General features: G+C 34.7%; 7 protein-coding genes across 8 annotated transcripts; 1 reads left to right on the plus strand and 6 right to left on the minus strand.

The window, feature by feature from the left end:
* On the minus strand, positions 163-767 carry LOC104728479 (protein ABIL4-like). Its single transcript, XM_010447452.1, has 3 exons — positions 669-767; positions 445-527; positions 163-346 (listed from the first exon to the last, which is right to left on the minus strand). The coding sequence occupies exons 1-3, from the start codon at positions 765-767 to the stop codon at positions 163-165; spliced, it is 366 nt and encodes a 121-aa protein (XP_010445754.1).
* Positions 3,482-5,516, plus strand: LOC104724573 (putative uncharacterized protein DDB_G0286901). Its single transcript, XM_010443084.2, has 5 exons — positions 3,482-4,438; positions 4,544-4,644; positions 4,767-4,850; positions 4,944-5,054; positions 5,153-5,516. The coding sequence occupies exons 1-5, from the start codon at positions 3,682-3,684 to the stop codon at positions 5,192-5,194; spliced, it is 1,095 nt and encodes a 364-aa protein (XP_010441386.1). The 5' UTR covers positions 3,482-3,681; the 3' UTR covers positions 5,195-5,516.
* Positions 5,785-8,354, minus strand: LOC109127693. Its single transcript, XM_019232958.1, has 4 exons — positions 7,065-8,354; positions 6,881-6,983; positions 6,539-6,728; positions 5,785-6,457 (listed from the first exon to the last, which is right to left on the minus strand). Exons 1-4 carry the CDS (start codon positions 7,167-7,169, stop codon positions 6,442-6,444), a joined length of 414 nt encoding a protein of 137 aa, XP_019088503.1. The 5' UTR covers positions 7,170-8,354; the 3' UTR covers positions 5,785-6,441.
* LOC104724576 (mediator-associated protein 3) lies at positions 10,809-11,390 on the minus strand. Its single transcript, XM_010443086.2, has one exon. It carries the CDS (start codon positions 11,283-11,285, stop codon positions 11,001-11,003), a length of 285 nt encoding a protein of 94 aa, XP_010441388.1. The 5' UTR covers positions 11,286-11,390; the 3' UTR covers positions 10,809-11,000.
* LOC104724574 (mediator-associated protein 3-like) lies at positions 11,393-11,603 on the minus strand. The gene has a single exon (XM_010443085.1). It carries the CDS (start codon positions 11,576-11,578, stop codon positions 11,393-11,395), a length of 186 nt encoding a protein of 61 aa, XP_010441387.1. The 5' UTR covers positions 11,579-11,603.
* LOC104724577 lies at positions 11,676-12,946 on the minus strand. Of its 2 annotated transcripts, none has more exons than XM_010443088.1 (3): positions 12,626-12,946; positions 11,990-12,232; positions 11,676-11,887 (listed from the first exon to the last, which is right to left on the minus strand). In XM_010443088.1, the coding sequence occupies exons 1-3, from the start codon at positions 12,826-12,828 to the stop codon at positions 11,845-11,847; spliced, it is 489 nt and encodes a 162-aa protein (XP_010441390.1). In that variant the 5' UTR covers positions 12,829-12,946; the 3' UTR covers positions 11,676-11,844. The 2 variants fall into 2 exon arrangements, with proteins under 2 accessions (XP_010441390.1, XP_010441389.1); XM_010443087.2 differs by having other exon boundaries at positions 11,680-11,890.
* Positions 18,971-21,040, minus strand: LOC104728480 (putative ubiquitin-like-specific protease 1B). Its single transcript, XM_019231993.1, has 9 exons — positions 20,936-21,040; positions 20,695-20,771; positions 20,508-20,601; positions 20,292-20,390; positions 20,079-20,168; positions 19,903-19,998; positions 19,672-19,817; positions 19,299-19,365; positions 18,971-19,033 (listed from the first exon to the last, which is right to left on the minus strand). The coding sequence occupies exons 1-9, from the start codon at positions 21,038-21,040 to the stop codon at positions 18,971-18,973; spliced, it is 837 nt and encodes a 278-aa protein (XP_019087538.1).

The raw sequence follows: 23,841 nt of genomic DNA on the forward strand, positions 1-23,841 counted from the left end.
AAGAGGTTATACGAGGGAAGAAGTAACGCTTATGATGGCGAGGATATTGAAATAGAAGCAAATGCTGATGAGTCCCACTCTTCCCCATGTACTCTCTGCATAGTCTCATCCTCTACATGAACAACACACACACACACACAGAATGTGAGACAGTTTCAAGATTCAGGATTCAAGATTCGAGATTGAGTGTTTTACTTGTTCAAGAGAAGATAAACGAAGATGAGTGGTGGAGAAATGGGTCGAATTATCAGAGAGAAAAGAGTTGAATTTGTCGGAAACAGAACCGAGATGATCCACTGTGTTCACTACTGCCTTTGCTGCATACTCTTTCAACGTCTCTATGACTCTGCCATCATCATTCATCATTCATCACTCATCAGATTCAACAACACATGGACTTGTAAAATACTCTCGTTACTATCAAGAAAGACAAGAAAAAATTACGTTTCTTTGTGTTCCTCTTTGCCGTAAGATGTTTCGAAATACTCAGCAGCTGAATACAACTGTTTCCGCAAATTCTTCAAATCCTTAAAACACCAAAAAAACAACAGAACAGAAGATGAATCTTGAATGAAGAAAAAAAAATCACAATCCTATTGATTGATCAATCTGTGTTTGAGGCGAGAAAGAGAGAGAGAGCGGGAGAGAGAGAGAAGGATCAAACAAACCTTGAGAGTTTCTGAGAATTGAAGAGTTTGCTTCATGAAGAGTTCGTCATTATTGGAAGACTGGTGAAGAACTATCGCTAAAGATGTAGAGCTCGCCATTAATGAGATGAGGGAGAGAGAGAAAGAAGGCGAAGATAATGGAGTAAGTAAGAAAGATCCAAGTGGAGACAACACTATATAGTATACACTCTCTTGACTCTTTAATACATTCCATGCGTTCTTAACAAGTTAATATTTTCTTTTAAATTTTTGTAACTAATAATAATATCAAATTAAATTGTCATTAAAGGATAAAAAAAAAAGAATATATTAAATTAATTACTAGGAGAGTTTTTTTAAAAAATGTAAAAAGCAGTCGACAAATCAAACATAATGACCCGGAGGAATGCAATTAGGCCACACTTTTCAATTATTAAATGGTTTTCATGAAATTAATTTAATCATTAATGATTGCCTCAATTATAAAATACTCAAGTCAAAAAAAAAAAAATCGGAAGGAAGATTTGTAGTTGGAAAAATTAATGGAGCAGAAAGTAGAGAAGAAGGATTATTCAACATTTTGTTTTAATTAAAGAGAAAACAACTTCTCAACAATCTTGTCCCTTTCTTGAAATTTTTTATTTAAGAAAAAAATAGAAACTAAAGAAAATGCATACACATACTATATATATATTAGTATTTACAAGAAGTGGGACACTAAAGAATCAAAATTCAATCACGGACTCATTTTATGGAGTTGCCTTTATGAGTCTAGAAACCATTCATGTGACATAACACACTCATAGTAGTTGCATTATAACCAGACGACAAAAAAAGAACAGAGCCAAATTATATTTCACGAATTGTTTGGGAAGATACTAGTGTCAGTCATACATGGTTAAAAAAAAAAAAGAAGGTTTTATGACCCAAATTGAAACGAATTCAAGAAGGATAAAGAATTAGGATTACACGATACGCTCGAGCTCTCTGGCGTAGCTGAGGGTTTGGTTGATGAGTTGCAGAGAGGGTACCTCCTTGCACGGTGCGGTTTCTTTAGCTTTTTGGAACATAACTAACTAACCCGTCTTTGACTTCCCACTACGGGTGCTCCTAGTCTCTACAGATAACAATGAGATTTTTAAAGTCATGGCAATGAGCTAAATAAGAGAAAGGGGTCATCAATGAAGCCTATGCATTTCTTTTTTACCAAATGGTTTTTTGCCACGAGATCCATGAAATACACATAAGTCTCTCATCAGGTGCGGTCTGTTCTAGCACTCTAACACACGGTTATAGGCACCTTCCATGAAGGATTGCTCGAGCTCCACCGCATGCTTGATGCAATGATTCTCCAAGGTTGCAGAGGAAAGTAATTCCAGTTCCGAGCAATCCTGTTCTGAACAAGCAGTCGCAGTAGGTTCAGACCAAGAATTAGATGCTCTTGCTACAGGAACAAAAGAACACACTTTAAGCAAAAGCATTGCATTCAATTGAGAGGTGATACAAGATCATGATGATAGCACAAGACAAGAGATCCTTAAGCATCAATATAATCTGGAAGAAATCTCTCTCGAACGCGTCTTGATCCTCCGTTTTAACAACAGCATACTCATAAATGTCCCCTGAGCTTCAGCAATGTCCTGGCTTTCTAACCAAAAATTGACTCACAATGAAGAAGATAAGCTTACGCATTAGGAGTATTCTCAAACAAAGGTGGGTAGACTTGTGAAACTTGGTCAGAAGAATCTGAATAAAAGAAATGAACAAACACTAAATTACAAAACCAGAAACTGATATTTTCAAAAATCGAGCAGAGTGTAGCACTGAAATAAGATTTTTCAAACACCTTTGACATTGCTATGTCCACGGTTTAATCCATAATTGAATTAGGGTAGAATAAAAAAAGGAAACAAATACCTTAAGCTGAGACAAGAGATTAGTACATGAATCGAAATATTTTCTTGTAAACGCAGCTTTAAACCTTTCAAACTCCTGAGAGAAACCTCCGGATCCATCTCACTCTCTCTCTATCTCTATGAATTTCTCTCTGAGCTTGAGGAAGAAAAGAAGAAAAAGAAGAAGAGGAAGACGAAGAGTGCCTTTGGGCCATAAATGGGCCTGTTTAATCTCAAACATAGTGGGGCTTGAAATGATAATAAAGCCCAATCGAAGCTTCCCGGGTTTTTTGTACGTGTTTACTAGACAGGAGAAGTCGTGAACTTGTGATGCTGACACACTCACTCTCTCTTCTTTCTCGTCAACAACGCGTTTTTGGTGTTTGGTCCACAATCCTTAGCCTCTAAGACAGATCAACCCTATTTTTTATTTTCCAATAAATAATAGTAATAATTACTTTCTTAAATAAATATCTTAAAAAGAAATAATTGAAAAAAAAAAAAAATCTCATATCTAAAAGTCCGCCACGTCAAAATCCGCAATTGTGTTCTTCTAGACCGCGTCTTCGCTACCTGCCGCCGCTGTGATCGATCTCACTCGTTTCGACTTTCTTATGCAGCAATTAATTAAGAAAATAAAAAGAAAAAAACATCAGACAGAACAAGAGTTTTTTTTTTTTTTGAGTGTTAAGTACTTACGTATACCTTTTACTATTTAATTAATAGTTATTATCCATATTAAATAAACTTACTTTTTACTAATCCACTTTGTCAGATTCACACGCAACCTTGAAAAGCCAAAAAAAAAATTAAAGAAAAGGGGTAGTGTGAGTTGTGACGTTCCTGGAAATTTCTACTGGATGACACAGTTGCTCCAATTAAAAGCGTACAACTTTTTTCTTCATTCTTTTTTTTTTTGTTTATATATATTTTTTCTCACCCAATTTTCACCAATTTCCTCTACTTAAAAAACCAACCCCTGATCTCCAAATACACTTCGTCAAAAAACCTTCACCCAAAAAGATCGCGTAAAGCTTTCATTCAACTTTGGATAATCTCAGATCGCAAAAATCAGATTTTTTTTTCTTTTCTTTTTTAAAGATCAAACAGAGAAGAAGAAGAAGAAGAAGAAGAAGAAGATGGAGAATAATAACAACAACAACAACAGCAATCAGCAATCTTTTTGGCAGTTCAGCGACCAGCTGAGAGTTCAGACACCAAATCTAGCGAACCTGTCGCTCAACGAGTCGATCTGGAGCACCAACTCCGTCTTCAAAGAGCGTCGAAACTTAGACATCGCCGACAAGAACAACAACAACAGCCAGATCGACTATTATCTGAACCAGAATCAGAAGAAGAAGGCTGGTTCCGACTCCAACTGGAGCTGGAAGTCATCTTCTGGTCCAAACAACGACAACATGGGTTTGGGTTTCGGACCCGTGGGATCGAAATCCGCCGTCCTCGTCGGTTCGAACCCAATCGACAGATTCAACACCCCTTTCAACGACACCTGGAAATTCAACTCAGTCAACGTCAACGCTAACGGTTACACACCACCGTCAGGCGCCGTTAACGGAGACTTCAACAAAGGGGTTTACACGTCGATGAACAAGTATGGGTATAACGTGAATCTCATAAAGCAAGGCAACAACAAGGACAAAGGAGTCGATGAAGATCATCATCATCCTAATCATCATCAGGTTCAGAAAGGTGGGAAGAAGAACAGGAAGAACAATAGCCAGAGGAACGAAGACGACAAGATTAATAATGGTTTGGACAAGAGGTTTAAGACTCTTCCTCCAGCAGAGGCTTTGCCGAGAAACGAAACCATTGGTGGTTACATCTTTGTCTGCAACAACGATACCATGGAAGAGAATCTCAAACGCCAGCTTTTCGGTATTCACCTCATCTCTTTACTCTCTCACAATCTCTCTCACAAATCTCTATATAATAGATATGTGTTTTCTGATATATTATTTTTTGGGGATGAAATTTGTTTAGGGTTGCCACCAAGATACAGGGACTCGGTGAGAGCGATAACTCCGGGACTTCCTCTGTTTCTTTACAACTACTCTACTCACCAACTTCATGGAATCTACGAGGTTTCTTTTCCTTTTGCACAGCACAATCTTTTCGTTTTTTTTCTTTTTTCTTTTTTTACATTCCGGCGAATTGGATACTTATAGAAGAATGATTTTAAAAAATATAAAAAAAAAAAATTCAGGCAGCTAGCTTCGGAGGAACAAACATTGAGTTGAATGCTTTTGAAGATAAGAAATGTCCAGGCGAATCTCGCTTCCCTGCTCAGGTACTATACATACTACTGCCACGTTTCTATAAGCTCTTCTTGTCTACATGTGTTTTAGGCATTTCTAACAAAATTTTGGGGTTAAAAATAAAGGTTAGGGCCATAACGAGGAAAGTGTGTTTGCCACTGGAAGAAGATTCTTTCCGACCCATTTTGCACCACTACGACGGTCCTAAGTTCCGGCTCGAACTCAGTGTCCCTGAGGTACTCTTTTTTTTTTTTCCTTCAAAACTCAAAACTATTATGGCTTTTTGCCACTTTTTGTGTGTTTTCATTCATTCAAAGTCTTTATGTTTTGGCAGGTGCTTTCTCTATTGGACATTTTTGCTGACCAAAACCCTTGAAGTTAGTATACCAATGAAGAACACTAAATAGGTTGGTTGGTTACTTCAAATCCAGAAAGAGAGGGAGAGAGGGAGAGAGGGAGAGATATACCCGATTATATATATTTACATTATATAAGGAGGAGTATTAATAATTGTCTGAAGCAATGGTATCGTATTACTAGTTTACCGGTTTCTTTACTACAAGTGTTTACCAGAATGTATGGGAGATTAGAAGATATGCTATTTTTGTGTGGGATGGATGAAGAAGAATACATCTCCACTTTGTTGTGTAAATTAAATAAATAAAAAAACATTGTGTACAACCCAAAATAGGGAGAAATGAGATGAACTCTTATTATCCATTTGTGTTTTCTTTTGTTATTATTGATCTCTTCTTCTCACCCTAATCTATCTTAATTTTCATTTTAAACTATTCGAAATTATAAATGAGAGAGTGTGTGAGAGAGACGATCATCTTAATTTGTTTCTCTTCTTCTCTGAGGGTGGGTGATTCTTGGTTTTGATAACATGCTCATTGATTCGTAGTGGATCTTCTAGTGAACACCGAGACGTACTATAAATGGTCTAAGCCTTGACAACCCGTAAAATCTTGCTTCTCTAGCCTATGAGCTTAAAATAAAATAAAAATTTGAGGAAAGTACCCACTTTATGAAGAAAATACATTTGGTGCAAGTAGATTATTTATTCTTCTTCTTTTACACATTCCATGACTTTTACAATTTGTCTTAAATTGACAGTAAATACTACTCTAGGCAAACATAGGCTACATAGCATATGTTTTGGTATATGCATGCATGATCTTAGACTATCACTACATATCTTTCCCTCAACAACTGAGGCAAAACATATGATCGTGGAGCAGTTTAGATAATACTATATGATCTGTTTTCTTAACAACAATTGAGAATAGCATTTTTCTCTATTTCCTGCCTAACCAGACACTGCTGTACCAAGATCAATTATGTCGTACCAATTTGAACCAAGATTTCCGGCAAATTAAATTCTCATACCAAAGATCTACGTAATCGATATGTCAAGCACAAGCATATCTGGCGATGGACAAAAGACAAAGAGGCAGAAGAAACAATGAGATGTTATATAAAACGATACGTTACACTGCATGGTATAATCGGGATTCGGGAAGATCATCTTATAAAAATTAAAGAAACTAAATCTCTGTTCCGAGCTAGTCTGAGCGACACACGACCAGAACCGAGCAAAACAGTGGACATGAGATGCCGGGTTCACTTGGACCGCCTCCTTCAAACACGAAAGAAATCCATGAGTATTAAGCATGGGATACACAAAATGTTAACTCTTTAGACTCTGTACTAGTAAAACCTTTTCCGTGATTTCTTTTTTAAATTCTTGTTGCAGATTTCACACAGAATCTCCTCAGTGTCTATAGTACCATCTACATGCGTTTCCACCAAGTTACAACTATCCAAAAGGCTGAGTTGATGAACAACACTTGGGGCAAGACAAGTATCACCCTCTATCTTTTTTCTTACATACTCCATTAGCACAAGCCCTGCGAAATGTACCATACTTAGATCAAAGATGAAAAGCTTCACCTTCACACAAAGTAACTATTCACGGTGTTTAACAGACAGTAACAAAGTTCAGTTGGATAGTGCAACATTTTCAAAAAACAAGGGAGTCTCGGAAGTTAGAAGAGAGAACCTAGAGCTCGGAGCAACTTAAGATCAAATTTGTCAGCTAGTTCTTGGTGACCACTTATTATGGCGCGTTGAATGGCTAGCTTCTTTAAGCTGATGAGCAAATCCTGAAAAATTAAAAACATTGATCAATATGTTTGCTTGACTGAGGAAAGAAGGAGAATTGATGGCTTTGTATTATATATTACCAGTTCAGATTCTGAGAGAGAACAAAACCAAGTGAGATCATCCATCCTATTGTTCTTCAAGATTTGGCTCAATTCCTCCATCCTAATAGAATAGATGAAGAGCATCAAAGATATTCACATAGATTTCGAGTTGTAAAACTAACAAAGTGGTAGGCGTCAAAGTTGTTCCTCTCATTAAGCTTTACAAGAATATATATACAATCACAAGAACCCTAAGAGAATATTCTAGACTTGAGTACCAAGACTCTTTACAATAGAAAATATAACATAAGTGTAGATATTTATAGATATTTATACAATAGTCCCTAATACTCCCCCTCAAGTTGGCGCATGAAGATCCCGAATGCCCAACTTGCGTAGAAGATAAGAAAATTGCGGACCGCCAAGAGACTTAGTGAAAATATCAGCAAACTGGTTGGAAGTGTGTATCTTGAAGGTCGCAATAAGCCCAACCTTGAGTGCATCACATACAAAATGACAATCAGCTTCAATATGCTTAGTACGCTCATGGAAAACAGGGTTTGCGGCAATATGTAGAGCAGCTTGATTATCACAGAAAAGTGATATAGGAGTATCATGCCGAACCCCAAAGCAGGATAGAAGTTCACGTTCCCACTTTAATTCACCCGTCGTGTAACGCATCGCCCGATACTCCGCTTCAGCAAAAGAGATTGAAACCGTCTTCTGCTTCTTTGTTTTCCACGCAGTAGGAGACCCACCTAGAAGTATAACATAGCTAGACAACGAGCGATGGGTAAGAGGAAGAGTCTGGTAGTCAGCATCACAATAGGCAGAGAGTGTAAGATCAGTATTAGCAGTCAACAAAATCCCTTGTCCAGGACAGCCTTTAAGATAATAAACCACCCAAAGTGCTGCTTCCCAATGTTTGACCTGCGGTTACTTGAGAAACTGTGCAAAAATATGAATAACATAAGTAAGATCAGGACGTGTAACCGTGAGATACACTAAGCGTCCGACAAGACGATGATATCGCCCTGGATCAGCATAAGAACCTTCTTCAATGACTTGCAACCGATGATTCTCTTCCATTGGAGTCGCAAATGGCCGAGAGGCTAACAATCCACATTCGTCAATAATATCCAAAGTATATTTGCGTTGAGACAAATAGATACCCTAATTATAGAGATAATTTAAACATATCGATTTCCTATATTAAAAGCAAATATACAAAGTTTTATTAACATTTTTAGTGTTATGTCGCTACAACGGGGTTGCCCTAGTGCATCACCTGCCATAATAAAATTTCCATTTAAGTTAAGAATGTTTAGATGGTGAAATGGTTAAACCCGACAATGAATATATGTTTACTAATCCAAGTTACATATTTTCCTAAAATGTCATATGTTATTTTCAGATGTTAATTTTGTAATGCAACCTCAACTTTCTCTTCTCAAAAAAACATAGTGTACTTACTTTAAATCTCAAGCATTTGATAAAATTGATGAAATCTAAAGCTTATTTATATTTTAACTTTTACCATGTTATAGAATTGTATCTTGAGTTGGTAATATGTTTTCCGAGATATGCTACACAAATCACATATCACTTTTTGTAACGGTTTAGATATCATTTTTTCTATATTTTGTGACCATTGATTTTTCTTTTTTAGATGGATTAGTTTTTTTCAAGATTTTTGTTCATAGTTTTTTTCAAAAAAAGTGTGACCTTTACCATGTTTTCGTTTTAGATCAAAACTTTTAAGTTGAGTTGGTAATTAATCTTTTATTTTTTTAAGTGAAAATTAATAAATCTGTGTAGTATATGTGTCTTACAAACTAATGTTTCACTTTAATTTTAATTTTATGTTTAGAATTTTATAAATACAGTTACATAAATTGTTTTTTACTCTACCAATGCATTAAAATCTTACTTCTATTAACTCTTTAATCCATTCTAAATTTTGGAATTAACTCTTTAATCCATTATAAATTTTGGAATATGATCATTTTTGGGTTAAAATTTGAATAATAATATTATTACTAAAACAAATTCATAGTATTACTATTATTTTTACTATTTTACTTAATTATTTTATTTATTTTTATTACTATTAACTATAAATAATAAGCCTGAATATTTAAAATACTTTTTAAAATAAAAAAATAACATGTGGATGAAGGAGAAAAAATAAAAGCTAACTTTATATAGATAGACTAGAATTTGTACCCGCGCACGCGCGAGATTTTAATTTAAAATATTTCTTATCAATAGAAATTATTGAGATCAAAAATAATCATTCCAACTTTTGAGTATAAATATATAATTTACTTTACTCAATGATATACAACATATATATTTTTTAAGATAATATATCTTTGTTATATCTATTTGCGATTTTACGTGGGATTTTAGTTAAAATTTTTATCAATAAGAATCATTGAATATGAATATAATTTGAAAATTAAAGATAAATCTATATAAATGTCATACTTATTTTACTAATCTATATATAACATATATTGTCTTGTATCACAATCTTCTAACATTTTATCTTTAAAAGAGTTCATTCCATATTCATATCCCATGAAAACATAATTTGAAAAGTTATAACGTCAATGTCGATCATTGACCTAATTATACAGACCATTTAAACATATCAATATCCTACATTAAATGCAAATATACAAAGTTTCATGAACAGTTTTACTGCTATGTCGCTACAATGAGTTTGTCCAAATGCATCATCTGCCATAATAGAATTTCAGATTAAGTCAAAAATGATTAAATGATGAAACATTTAAACCTCACAATGAATATCTATTCACATCTAAGCTAAATATTTTTCTAAAATCTCATATGTTATTTGTAGATGTTAATTTTGTGATGCTACCCTAGCTTCGTTTTCTCAAAAAAAAAATAGTGTACTTTAAATATGTTGTTGTTACCAATGTTTTGGGTTAAAAGCATTTGATAATATATATATATATATATATATATATATATTTTATATCATGTTATAAAATTGTACCTCCAGTTGATAATATACCTTATGAGATATGTTATACAAATAACTTGCCACTTTTTTTAACGGCTTGCATATCATTTTTTCTATATTTCCTGATCATTGATTTTGTTTTTTTTTGATAGATTTTTTTTCAAAATTCTTTTTTATAGTTTTCCAAAAAAAAAGTGTGCCCATTACAATGTATTTGTTTTAGATCAAAACTTTTAAGTTAAGTTAAGTAAAGTAATTAATCTTTTCTTTCTTATAAGTAAAATTCAATAATAAATCTTTATGATATATGTTTCTTAGAAACTAATGTTTCACTTCAATTTTATTTTCATGTTTAGATTTTGATAAATACAATTACATAACTTGTTTTTTTACTCCACCATGCATTAAAATCTTACTTATATTCTAAAACTCATTAACTTATTGTAAATTTTAGAATATAATCATTTTTTGGTTACAATTTTAATAATAACATTATTATTCAAACAAATTTATATTATTAGTTTTACTATTTTAAATTTTTTATTTAATTTACTTAATTCATTTTAGATAATTACTATTTTTATTATTTATTAAAAAAATATATTATTGTTTATATTATTTTAAAATTTAATTAATTTTAGTTAATTCGTTTTTATTTATTTTTATTAGTATTAATTATAATTAATAAATATGCAATAAATGAATATTAAAAATAGTATTTTTTATGTAAAAAAATTGATTAGATGGATGCTGGTGGAAAGAAAAGTGAGCAAAATTAATTTTATATATATAGATGATGAAAATTACGATATAGATGCTGTTTTTTCTAGTATCAGATTAGTCAAGATTCGAAATAACAACTCAAGGTTTAGTTTAAAGTTTAAACTTAAAAAAAACATTTGCGGCAATAATCACTGAAATCAATCACCATACAGTTTAATTTTATCCAATTTCGGATCAACACAAGATAGATAAGCACTTTAGATTGAAACCCTCGACTCTTTCTTCGTCGGAAGCTTCGCAATCTTATTGCCTACCACCTTTATTGCTTCTTCTATGAAATTTTCAACTACTTCTCTCACGATGACCTTGTAAGGATCTTGAGAGAGATCGAGATCCAATTCAACTGAAGCTTGTTCTCGCGCCTTGATCTCTGTCATCTTGTACAAGTTCGACTTTTTCAAGATCTTCTTCACCGTCTTCTCTATTTTCCTCTGCAGATCCTTATCGATCTCCACCTCTTCTCTCGCCACTTCTTCCTCCATTGATGATGATGATGTTTCTCGACGCCGTCAAATATACGATAGGGTTTTTTTTTGTTTTTTTTTTCGGAGTCGTTCCTTAGACGAGAGAGAGAATGCTCATTAACGTTTTAAAGNACCTTGTAAGGATCTTGAGAGAGATCGAGATCCAATTCAACTGAAGCTTGTTCTCGCGCCTTGATCTCTGTCATCTTGTACAAGTTCGACTTTTTCAAGATCTTCTTCACCGTCTTCTCTATTTTCCTCTGCAGATCCTTATCGATCTCCACCTCTTCTCTCGCCCCTTCTTCCTCCATTGATGATGATGTCTCTCGACGCCGTCAAATATACGATAGGGTTTTGTTTTTTTTTCTTCTTTTTCGGAGTCCTTCCTTAGACGAGAGAGAGAGAGAGAGAATGAGAAGAATCCTCTCATTAACGTTTTAAAGGGGGTTTTTAACTACTGGGCCGTCAGATTATAAATGGGCCGATAATATGTTTAGGCCCAACGAATGTACTATTACACATATTCCAACAAAAAAACGTTTTTTTTTTTTTTTTTGGAGAAATATGATGATGTATCTCACTTGTTGAACTTGGTAGAAGAACTTGTTGGCTTTTTTTTACTGCTGCAAAACAAACAAAAGAGAGAAGAAGAAAGGTGATCCCTACATTTTTATTACTCTACTATCAACAAACTATATTGGCAAATCACACATTAAACATACCTAATCGGTGGCGGATCAGTGGTGTCGGATTTAGAGTCACCACCACCACGACCAAATGCAACCTCGTCCATGCTCTGTCCTAAGCGGCGGTATCTACCTCCGGACTCGACAAACGCGGGACAAGGCCGGTAAGCCTTAATGGGCCACCAACCGAAACCAGGGAAAGTTGCAATGCCACCTTGAATCCGTCCGTCACCGTTACAGCCACTCTCTTTCTCCTCTTTCCCACACACTCTGCAACCACTGTTTCATTCCACCACCTCTCGTTAGTCGAGAGAGACTCAAGAATATCCAAATCTCTCTCAAGTCAACAAACATAAAGATATATTCATCCTTTCACTAAACAACAGGAACACAAAAAAAGCAGTTTGTAATTACACATCCCCTTCTGCAACCACTGTTACCACATTGAAACAAAGACTAAAGAGACGCCCTGATTACAATATATCATCCTTTCATTAAACAACAGAGCAGAGTTCTAAAAAGGAGTGGATTCTTTTTATCACTTTCGAATCAGAACCCTTAATCTAAAATGCTTAAACAAAATCGAAACGAAATTGGATTTTAACTGGGGAATATAGTTTCAAGTTTTTTTTTACCAATGGAATCGATGGGAAGAGAAGCAAAAAAAAGTACCTGAAAGTGAGGTCGCCGTCGTCGTTGTCACCACCAGTTTCTACGACGGAGGCCGGCGAAGAAGAAAGAGAGAGTAGTGTGTGATGATTTGATGAGTTGTTGAGGATGAGACTGCTCGAGCTCGGCCATGGCCTTGATTTCTGACAACCATTGTTGAAGACGAAAGATCGCGGCAGAGATATTGATGAAATGGAATTCGCCATCTCTCTTTCCTATGTGAGCCTAAAAGAGCAGCGCAAAGCAGAGAGAGAGAGAGAGAGAGAGAGAGAGAGAGTCCCCCGAGAAGATGATATTGGCCACAAACCCCAAAACTTGTATACATTTTACTCTAATCCCAAAAGTTCGTAGATATAGGAGAGTACTATTATATTTATTTCCCCTCTTAATTTTTTTTTTTGTTTTCTTCTTTTTTTATATAACTCATTTAAGGCTTTTATTTTATATTTTTATTTATTTATTAAATCTTTCTCTCTCAACACTTATAACCTTAAAACATTTCCAATGGTAAATATGTTAGCAAATTTCTAAATAATATTTTAATTATATAAAGTATAAATACATATGTTAAAGTATAAATTCATCTGTTAAAAACTTTTGTAAGATTTAATATATTTTATTAGTCCTGGGCAAACGGTGAATTCGGGTTTTTCGGGTCGGATCTTTCGGTTTTGGCAAAATTCGGGTTTGAAAAAATCTGACCGAATTAAACCAAAATAGATTTCGGTTCGGGTCGGTCGGTACTCGGGTTAAACGGGTCGGTTATTGATTTTTATATGTCTTCCGTAAGTAACCGATAGTTTTCATATTTCGGGTTATTTCACCCGAAATTACCTAATAAAAAGCAAAACAAGCACAAATACGAGACATTTCATTGTCTTACATCTGGTAACCATTACAGACTATTGCATCAAGTTTAAGCTAGCAAAGTACCAAAAAATCATTACATAACCATGAAACACTTAAGTAGTTAAGCAAAGTTGTTTCTCATTAGTTGTTACACCACAACATGCAACTCCACATCCAAAAGTAGTCAAAAGAGCAGCTTACACCACAACATGCAACTCTTATGTGGTCTTGGTGGCTTAGCAGAAGCAGATGCTGGTGCTTTACGCGTCTTTCCAGTTTCAACCTCTTCAGTAACCTCAGGTTCAAGCAGCGGGTCTTTCTCATGGTGTTCTTCAGACATCTACAAAAGTTACACAAAACTGGGTTATCACAAATATAATAGACAAAGACATAACAAGCAACACAAGAATAATACAAAAACAAGACATAACAGTACAAACATTATTGTCGTGTCTTGTATGTGTATTATAGTTGTGTTGTTTTTGTATTAGTCTTGTGTTGTCGTGGCAAAGAGTAATCAAAGTACCTCATGGCAAAGAGTAATGACAATAATATTGTCTATATAATACACATACAAGACACGACAATAATCAAAGTACAAAACTTTGACATATATCTGATTTTGAAGTTTAGAAATTCTAAAATAAACCCTAACACTAAATTGCTACACTTATACAGCTACACAATACAAGGAGCATAAACAAATTACAAAACCAGAAGAAGAATCGATCCACTCTCATTTGGAAGTTTGAAAACAATCCTTAAAACCTAAAATGCTACAATAGATACTAGTACTAATACTAATAGATACACATAAACAAATAAGAACAGTAAACAAAGCACAAAACCCAGATTAAGTCATCTTAATTTCAGATTTTGAAGTTTAAACCCTTAACCCTAAAATTCTCTAAATCGATTTGGAGAATTTTAGGGTTAAGGGTTTAAACTTCAAAATCTGAGCTGATAAAGACTAAGAAAGAAATTATACAGAAAAGAAACAAACGAAGAAACGATTAAGGAGAAGGAAGAAGAGCTTTACCTCTAACAAATTCTATTCTATGGATTGAAACCCAAGTCTTTCACAACAACAGAGGTTTCAGAAAATTAAAGAGATTGTAGAAGATGAAGAATTGATGAAGGAGAAGAAACGAGATGATCTTTGCTTACTGACTATTTGATTATGTCGGGAAAATGAGAACTTTGCTCGCTTTAACAAGAGATGGAGGCGGAGAAACAAAGAGGCTCGATTATTAGATAAGGTTAGTAACTCATTAGCTTTATATAGGGAACCAAACATAATCTCAGTTTAGGTAAAACCGATCGGTATCCGATTACCGATCCGACCCGACCCGACTTCCGAAATTGCAAAACATTCTCGTCGATCGGTTGCAGCTCCTGTCTGTACTCGGTGCCGAGAACCGAATTCGTCGGGTTTCTTGGGTCGGTTTGTTCGGTTCGACCCGTTCGCCCAAGACTATATTTTATTCCTCGAATGACAAATATCTAACCAAGTTTCTAAGCCAATTTTTTTAAAAAAATCAGAGAACTTGTTTTACAAGCAACAATCAAACAAACCAAAACTATTTCTCATCTAACTCTCAAAAATCCTCTCATCATCGAGATCAAATCCTATTTCAGATAACTCTAAATATCAAACACATCAAATCCCAATTCAAATAACCCTAATATCGCATCTAATACATAGAATCCAAAACAGATAAAATCGTATCATTATAAAGAGATTGGAGCATTGTTTGCAGATCGTGACCAGACTCGATTTACTTCACCCACCTCCTCATTTGCAGATCGTTACCAGATTCGATAGCAGATGATTGATCCGTTTGTGGATGATCGTGACCCAACTCTTCACCCAATTCCTTAGATATGACTTTCTTCTTGATTCTCCTTTCAAATCACACGATCGATCAGTGTTCTTCGTTTGGCTATCGGAGTCGGAGATAATGAGAGAGAGAAGGAAGAGGAAAAAAAAATAACGTGCAAGAAAAAAAGATTTCTTTTTTTCACTAATTTGACACTTATTCACACACAAACACATGTGTTAACATATTCATTCCAAAAAAATCTTAGCTAAGATATATTTCTAGAACTTATATCCTGTTAGAAGAATATAGTTTTCTTCGCCCTAGCCGCTCTCTTTCTCTGTGGCACAATCTCCGAGACACCTCCTTCCGGCGGCGTCGAATCCGATCAACGCCGTTGGAAAACTGCATCTCTGTTCTCTTGCTACCTAAGCTTGCTCTGTACCTATGTCTACGACGAATCCACTGGAGGTTCACCGAAGTCCGAATCAGCTTCTCCGGCCATGCTTTTGCTTCATCCTTTCCCTCCCCCTCCGTCTTATCCGGTGGGTTTTCTCGGTGAGTCGATTCTCGTGAGTTCCCAGCCATCTCCAAATCTGAGATCCTTGAACATACTGTTAGCCTTATGTCTCGTCTCTCTCACCGACTCCCCTCAAAGTCAATCCTAACACCTCTCTGATCTTTGGATCTAGAATCCCCCACCAAGTGTTTTACTTGGCTGCGGTTGGACAGGAGCTCTGTCTTGACGCCGAAGTTGTGTAAGATATTGACGACGAATCGCTACCCAAATCTTGTGCTTCGAAAACCCAGGTTTTTTACAAATCTTTCTTTGTCTATTCAGAGTATACCTCTATGTCGATCCATGGTATTAATTGTCTGACGACTGCAATTTGAACCTAATCAATCATTGTTGCTCTGTTGTTACAAAGGATTTTTGCGAACCCTGTCATTAGAATCATCTAGGGCCACTATCTATGATTGTCAAAGGATGAGGAAGACCGACATTATGACCCCGTCCTTTGGAGCGAAGGTTACCGGAACCTCTATGATATATCCTCTATGTTTTACCTGCTTCTTGAACCCTCTCAAGCGATAATGTTATGTCCTGAAACCGAAAGACCTAGGAAGTTCGACATTATGACCTCCTCCCTTTGGAGAGGAGGTTACCAAAGCCTTCTGAACCTTCTCTCCACCTCTTCCATGTATCCCGAACTTTGTCAAGTGCAAATCAAAAAAGCAAGGAAGATGGTTCTCCGCTCCATAAGTCTGAAGATTATCGGCATTAATTAGAATCTTTAGAGGCTTTTTGATCGCATCAATCGCCTACCAAGAGATTTGAGACAGCATAGAACAAGAATTCTTCAGGAACAAGAAAATCAGTTGCTAATGGAGCAACAAAATAATGAAGATCAAAGGCCAAGGAACATTGGTGCTAGAGATGCACCAAATACACATAACCAAAGAGCTGGTATAGTTCCTCCAACAATTGCCAACAACAACTATGAGATCAAGAGTGGTCTAATCACCATGATTCAAGCTAACAAGTTTCATGGTTTACCAATGGAGGACCCATTGGATCACCTCGATGAGTTTGATAGGATTTGTGGCCTCACTAAGATCAATGGTGTTAGTNTATGACCCCAGCTCCATGGAGTGGTGGTTACCGAAATCTCTTCAAACAAGCCTTATCCGACCTTCAACCTCCAACCACCCTCCTCCTTGCCTTTGAGCAGATCAATCCCTCTTGTCTCTCGGCTTTGGAAACCCTTTCAACGTCCCACTATCAAGTATCAGCTGATAAAGACTATCTCCCATGTTCCTGCCTTGGTATTGAATATGGCGTCGACTCCCCTTGGAATTGCTTGTGGCTTGGTGCTTTATTACCCAATTCTCCAATATCTCTTGGATATGTTGTTGATTTATCTATCTTTCACTTTGTTTCTTTTTTTTGTATCAAGCTTTGCTTTCGGAAAACTCTTAACCTTCGTAACCCTTTATCTTGTTGTTTGAATGAATAAAAGATAAACTATATATATATATATATATATATATATATATATATATATATTTNAGCTTAATTGATTAAATTTTTAACATTTTTACCTTTAACATACTTATATATATATATATATATTTTAGCTTAATTGATTATTCTGATTAAATTTTTAACATTTTTACCTTTAATATACTTGCTAACAACCGCTGTTGGAGTTGGTATAACAATTAGTCTACATGATTTTTCCTTTTATGTTGATGTGTTTGTATTTTATAGGTTTTAACCATAGTTTTTAGGTTTGTTTTGAGTCTTTTATTGAGTCAATGTGAGCTTTTAGAGTCTTTTTAGTCTTTTGTGAGTTATGTACAGGTTTTAGGTTACTTTGAAAGGAAACTGAGTGTTTTGGGGATGAAAACAAGCATCTGGAGCAAATTTGGTGAAGATTAATCGGACTAGCAAGCAGATGGAGCAAACACAGAAAAAACATCTAGGTTCGGCTGATCCTCATTCGGGATTGACCGATCCCGTACCCGAAGCAACTTTTCCTTTTTCGTTTTAAACCGACTTTTAGGGTTTTATTTTGATATTTAAGTTAGAGGCTCGGCCTCCAGAGACATAAGTTTTATTTTCTGAGACTATTCTGTATTGAGAGCTGGGGGAGAAGATCTCTAATCCTTCTTGACACTTTAGAGAAGATTTCTAAACCTTATTTCTTATATCTCTTTGCAATTCAATTATGTTTTATTCATCTTTGATTTGTTGTTTCTGTTTATCAATGTCTGAGTAGTTTACCTATTGGGTTTTGGGTTTCAAAGGGGAATTATGATTTTCTAAACTTAGGTTGTTAGATTTGGGGTTGGTCTATTTTGTTCTTCATTTATTGTTGTTCTTAATACTTAAACTAGATTAGCTACCTAGTTTCTGATTTTAGGTTTAATTCATCTTGGCACCAAAAGTGTTGTTGAGTTGCTGGAAAAGAACTTAGGTGAGCAAGGTGGACCTTAGCCAACGGAAGTTGAAGTTGAGACACCTTGTGAACAGATCAAACTTGAACTTTTATTGCTTGCTTGGTTTGCTAGATCCAAACGACAGTTTAGGGTTTAGTGAATTTATTGCATAGATAGTTAACGCTGCAGAAGTAGGTTAGCTTTACAACCGTGATTTGAGTTCTAGAACGGTGTTTAATGCATCCCCATCTTCCACCTTAGTCTGAGAATTATATCCCCATAGATTCCCTGTGCCCAATATTTCCTTTTTGATTTAGAAACAACTTATTTACTTTCCGTTTTTAATTATTACTTGCTTCACAATCTTCCTTATTCTGTCGTAGCTATATTTGATCTTCATAGTTTCATAGTGCAATTGTTTGGTCTCTGTGGATTCGATTCTGAAGTGTTACAATGATACCACTGGATCGTGGTTGAGTGCACAATATGTTTAATTGACCTTGTTGATCATATGTTATTTTCAAAAAAAAAAAAAAGTTTTTTTTTCTTTTATGTAAAAAAATTTGAAAAATTGAACCAATATTTCGAGGAAGAAGCAACTAAGAAAGATATCTCTAGCATTCTCCACAACCCAAGCAAATTAGTTTTTTTTAGTAAGAGGAGGCTTATCTAATACATATTAATGTTGGCTTTTGTAAATATAGCAAGCTAATGTCACCAAGAAGGGGTAATATTATTAGTCGGCTTGCAGTCTCAGTATCTCCTTTGTTGTTCTTAACCTGAAGTATGACATGTGTTTCTGCAAAAAGAAATCAAAGAGGAAATGAAACAACAGGAAAAAACCCTACAACAACATATTTTCTAGTCATCAGTCTCTTAACACATATATACGTTTCACCAGTACCTAACCAATTAATTCTCATCTGTTCTAACGGGTTTGCTAAGCAATCATGTTCTCAAGTAAAATGTTTCTTCTAGCTAGTTTGAACCGAATGAGAGAACTGAATATTGATACACACGGATTCATAAGCAAACCGCAGACCTCGACATCATTTCTTATTTACCTGGCTAAATTGTAGACTTCTACTGTAAAAATCAATGTATTTAAGCATATACATCCCACAGTCGTATCTGAGAATTATTACAAAAGACCAGTGTCAGTAGATCTCTTAACTGTACAACACAAAAAGTGCTATAACAGACAAGGAATCAAATAAGCTTGTAACTGGAGAAGATGGTATTACAAAACTAATCTAGGTAACGTAACAGTAGCAGCAAACTATGAGAAAACATTGTTTTTTTTTTTCTTTTTCATATATAGACAATGAATGTTTGGAAGATTCTACATACAAAAGGAGGGTATGCTTATAATGTAACTAAGATAATATTCCTTACAAGTGAAGTGATCAATGACATAGCAAAATGGGTATGATATACGTATTCTGTTGCTTGGGAGATTCGTTCACGAACTTCTTGTCCCATGAACTAACGTCAATATCCTTTTCATTCTTGTCTTTTACTTCATCCACCAAGTACTTTGCCTGAAACAATAAAATATTGGTTCCATAATCATGGCATTGCATCTCCAAAGTACCAAAATGGACAGAGAGTTTAATCATCTATATATGCTATACCGTACCAGAGCATCCAAAATTGTAGATCAAATACTTCTTCATTCAATGAATCAAAATACATGAACTTGTGTTCCCTATTGTTAATCACTGCCACGGCCCAATGTATACCTATGTGGATCGGAACAAATATCTGCACAGGTTTCATCATCATCAATCAAATTGGATTATAATATTTGAGGAAAAAAACATATAACAAAAGGGAAACCTCACTATGTCACAGTCAATAAGATTATATCCTAGCTTGCTATGGGCAGTCCATCTCCTGACAGCTTGGTAGTTGTTACCGGAACCGCGTGCCAGCTGAACAGATGTAATTTAAAAATACATATAGGCTGTGAAGCTAGTCATGGGCCTCATGGCCGCAAAAACGATCTAACATGAAGAAACATACAAGCATGATGAGAACTAAAACAGAAAGCAAACCTTAACGTAAAAGAAGGTATTGAAGAAATGACACTTGAAGAACTTTTGGGGATCTCTAGTTTCTCTCTCTTTCAGCAGCTGGAGACAGAGATTAACGACCTTATAAAACAAAAAAATGGCAAAAAAAACAACAACAAAAAAAACATAAGGAGTTTGGAAGAGATGAAATAATGAGGGAACAAGATGACGGAATAATAATAATAAAAAAATAAGTACCTTGTCGTTAAGCCATTGAGTTGGCATTAGGCATTGTAAAGTATTTCCAGTGATTTGAATAAAGGATTTTTTATGCGAAACCAAGATCTTCATACTGAGATAGTAGCAGCAATACAAAAAAAGGACTGTGGTTAAATTCTCTCACAATCAGAAAGAATCATGCTTTCTGAAAAAGACAACAAAATACCTATTCGTCTCAGAGAAGTCACTATTGACTTGAGCTACTTCCTCCTCTTTGAGCGGTAGGAAAGGTTCACGAGAAAACTTCAAATAAAAATCAATACGAGAGCGCTTAAATAATGAAATCTAAAACAACCTCATATTTTCGTTATCCTCCTAACAAAGTCATATCATTTGCGATTTCGAAGATTGAAACAAGAAATTAAAGAGTGTTATGGTTTGAATCACCTCAACAAGCTTCTTTTTACCACCACTCCCATCCGTGGAAGAATGTTCCTCAATCCTATCATCGACAACTTCAACAACGTGGGCTTGTGAATCTTTATGGTTGCTACAGAGATCATCATCATCATCTCTATGACGTCGTCTTGCTGCTTTCTTTTTTTTTTTTTTGAATAAAACAAGTAGAGTTTGCCACCAGGCTACATGTTATATTCACGAACCCACAATTTGATTCTAAGAAATCCTCTGCAACAGGTGTGAAAGTCTTGTCTAAGACTCAATATCGATATTGTTGTGTTCTTACAAGCAGACGAAGAAACAGGTTTGTCCGAGATTGTGCGTTTCTTTCTTGAATCTAGGGAGTGTCGGAACGAGATGCTACGGTTGCGATTGCGACTACGACTGCCATGGCTGGGTACAACGGCCATAACAGAGAGAGAGAGAGAGAGAGACTAGTTCAAAGAGTCCGTTCGTTTCTTCTGCAAGTGGCTTGGGAAATAAATTGGAGAAAAGAAAGTGATGGAGAAGATGAAGTGGGAGATGCTCAATAGGAGAGACAAATGTTTAAGACAAAGGACAAGAGTGATAACATTTTAGGGTTTAACATTTTAGAGTGAAAGCATTTTAGGGTTTATAAAGTCCCTTCAACTTCACTTCACACCCACTGACTCGAGTCGAGCCCATTTTCTAGTTTATATAAATTTACTCGGTAAGATTATAAGAGATCCAACTTAACTTGACCAAGACGAAATTCTTCATCAATTTGAATCTGAACCGACATTTTTTTTTTTTTCTGACTGTCTAATCCGAACTGAACTTTGGAATCATATACAATTGTGGGTTCAGAGTTTAATCCGAACTGAACCTTATTGGTCGGTCCACTTTGACAATGCAATTTAACAAAAAAATATTTATATTATACACAAATAAAAAAAACAATTAATCTACACGTTTAACACACATAATATAAAACATAAATCATATAAATTTCTCCTGTAAATTATGTATTAACTTTATATCTCTACTAAGTTGTGTTAATCAATTGTATAAAAACAAAACAATAAATCAGAATTGTAACTCTCATTTTTCAAAATGTAATTTTCCATCACTTCTCTTCCTATAAATACTCATTATCTTATTCTCTTAGTCTCTCATTCTTTCATTTTCAGATCTTCTTCCACTATATCTCAAATCTCTTTTTTTTTTGTGTTGTTTTGTTTGTGTTTTTTTTGTTGTTGTTATTGTTGTTGTATGGGTTAAAAAAAATCAAATCAAATATCATAGTAAAAGCTTAGTTTTAGAGTTTGTATGATATGTATATCTTATATTGTTTTTTTTTAATGTTTTAAAAGATTTATCTCCATTGTCTATTTTATATTAACATCTTATAAGTCATTATTTTCATACTTTCTTACAATATTCACCACACAATAAGATCATGAAGTTGAAATGATTCATATCTAATTATCTATTATGTCTCTGGTTATCTCATATATTTATGTATCATTTTTAATAATTTATAATGATCAATATAATATTTAAAGATCAATATAATTATCCATTTATAAAGTCTATTTTGTTTTGTAAAGTCTATCAACTCTATTTGTCTATTTTGTTTTGTTTTCAAATAGATAAAGAAAATATTAGAAAGGAAGGCACTTTCTCACACAATAATTTGACAACTAGACAGTTATAGAAAGATATTTGAGAAATAGACAATTTTCTCTCTCTTCTCTAATACAGATTTCTAGTCCTGGGCGAACGGGTCGAACCGAACAAACCGACCCGAGAAACCCGACGAATTCGGTTCTCGGCACCGAGTACAGACAGGAGCTGCAACCGATCGGCGAGAATGTTTTGCAATTTCGAAAGTCGGGTCGGGTCGGATCGGTAATCGGATACCGATCGGTTTTACCTAAACTGAGATTATGTTTGGTTCCCTATATAAAGCTAATGAGTTACTAACCTTATCTAATAATTGAGCCTCTTTGTTTCTCCGCCTCCGTCTCTTGTTAAAGCGAGCAAAGTTCTCATTTTCCCGACATAATCAAATAGTCAGTAATCAAAGATCATCTCGTTTCTTCTCTTTCATCAATTCTTCATCTTCTACAATCTCTTTTATTTTCTGAAACCTCTCTTGTTGTGAAAGACTTGGGTTTCAATCCATAAAAGAGAATTTGTTAGAGGTAAAGCTCTTCTTCCTTCTCCTTAATCGTTTCTTCGTTTGTTTATTTTCTGTATAATTTCTTTCTTAGTCTTTATCAGCTCAGATTTTGAAGTTTTAACCCTTAACCCTAAAATTCTCCAAATCGATTTAGAGAACTTTAGGGTTAAGGGTTTAAACTTCAAAATCTGAAATTAAGATGACTTCATCTGGGTTTTGTGCTTTGTTTACTGTTCTTATTTGTTTATGTGTATCTATTAGTATTAGTACTAGTATCTATTGTAGCATTTTAGGTTTTAAGGATTGTTTTCAAACTTCCAAATGAGAGTTGATCGATTCTTCTTCTGGTTTTGTAATTTGTTTATGCTCCTTGTATTGTGTAGCTGTATAAGTGTAGCAATTTAGTGTTAGGGTTTATTTTAGAGTTTCTAAACTTCAAAATCAGAGATATGTCAAACGTTTTGTACTTTGATTATTGTCGTGTCTTGTATGTGTATTATATAGACAATATTATTGTCATTACTCTTTGCCATGAGGTACTTTGATTACTCTTTGCCACGGCAACACAAGACTAAGGGGGAGGTATTGGTTTGGAATTTAGAAAGAATTTTAATGACTTTAAAAGTTAGGTAAAATATGTTGTTATTCAATCAAGACTTTTAAAAACTCTTTAAAAAATTGGTGTTATTGGTTGTGGATTTGTAAAAAGTTATCTAAAATCTTGATAAATCTAGTGTTATTGGATTAAGAGTTTTATAAAGTCATTAA

The sequence above is a fragment of the Camelina sativa genome, chromosome 11 (assembly GCF_000633955.1).
Source record: "Camelina sativa cultivar DH55 chromosome 11, Cs, whole genome shotgun sequence".
NCBI classification, from domain to species: Eukaryota; Viridiplantae; Streptophyta; class Magnoliopsida; order Brassicales; family Brassicaceae; genus Camelina; species Camelina sativa.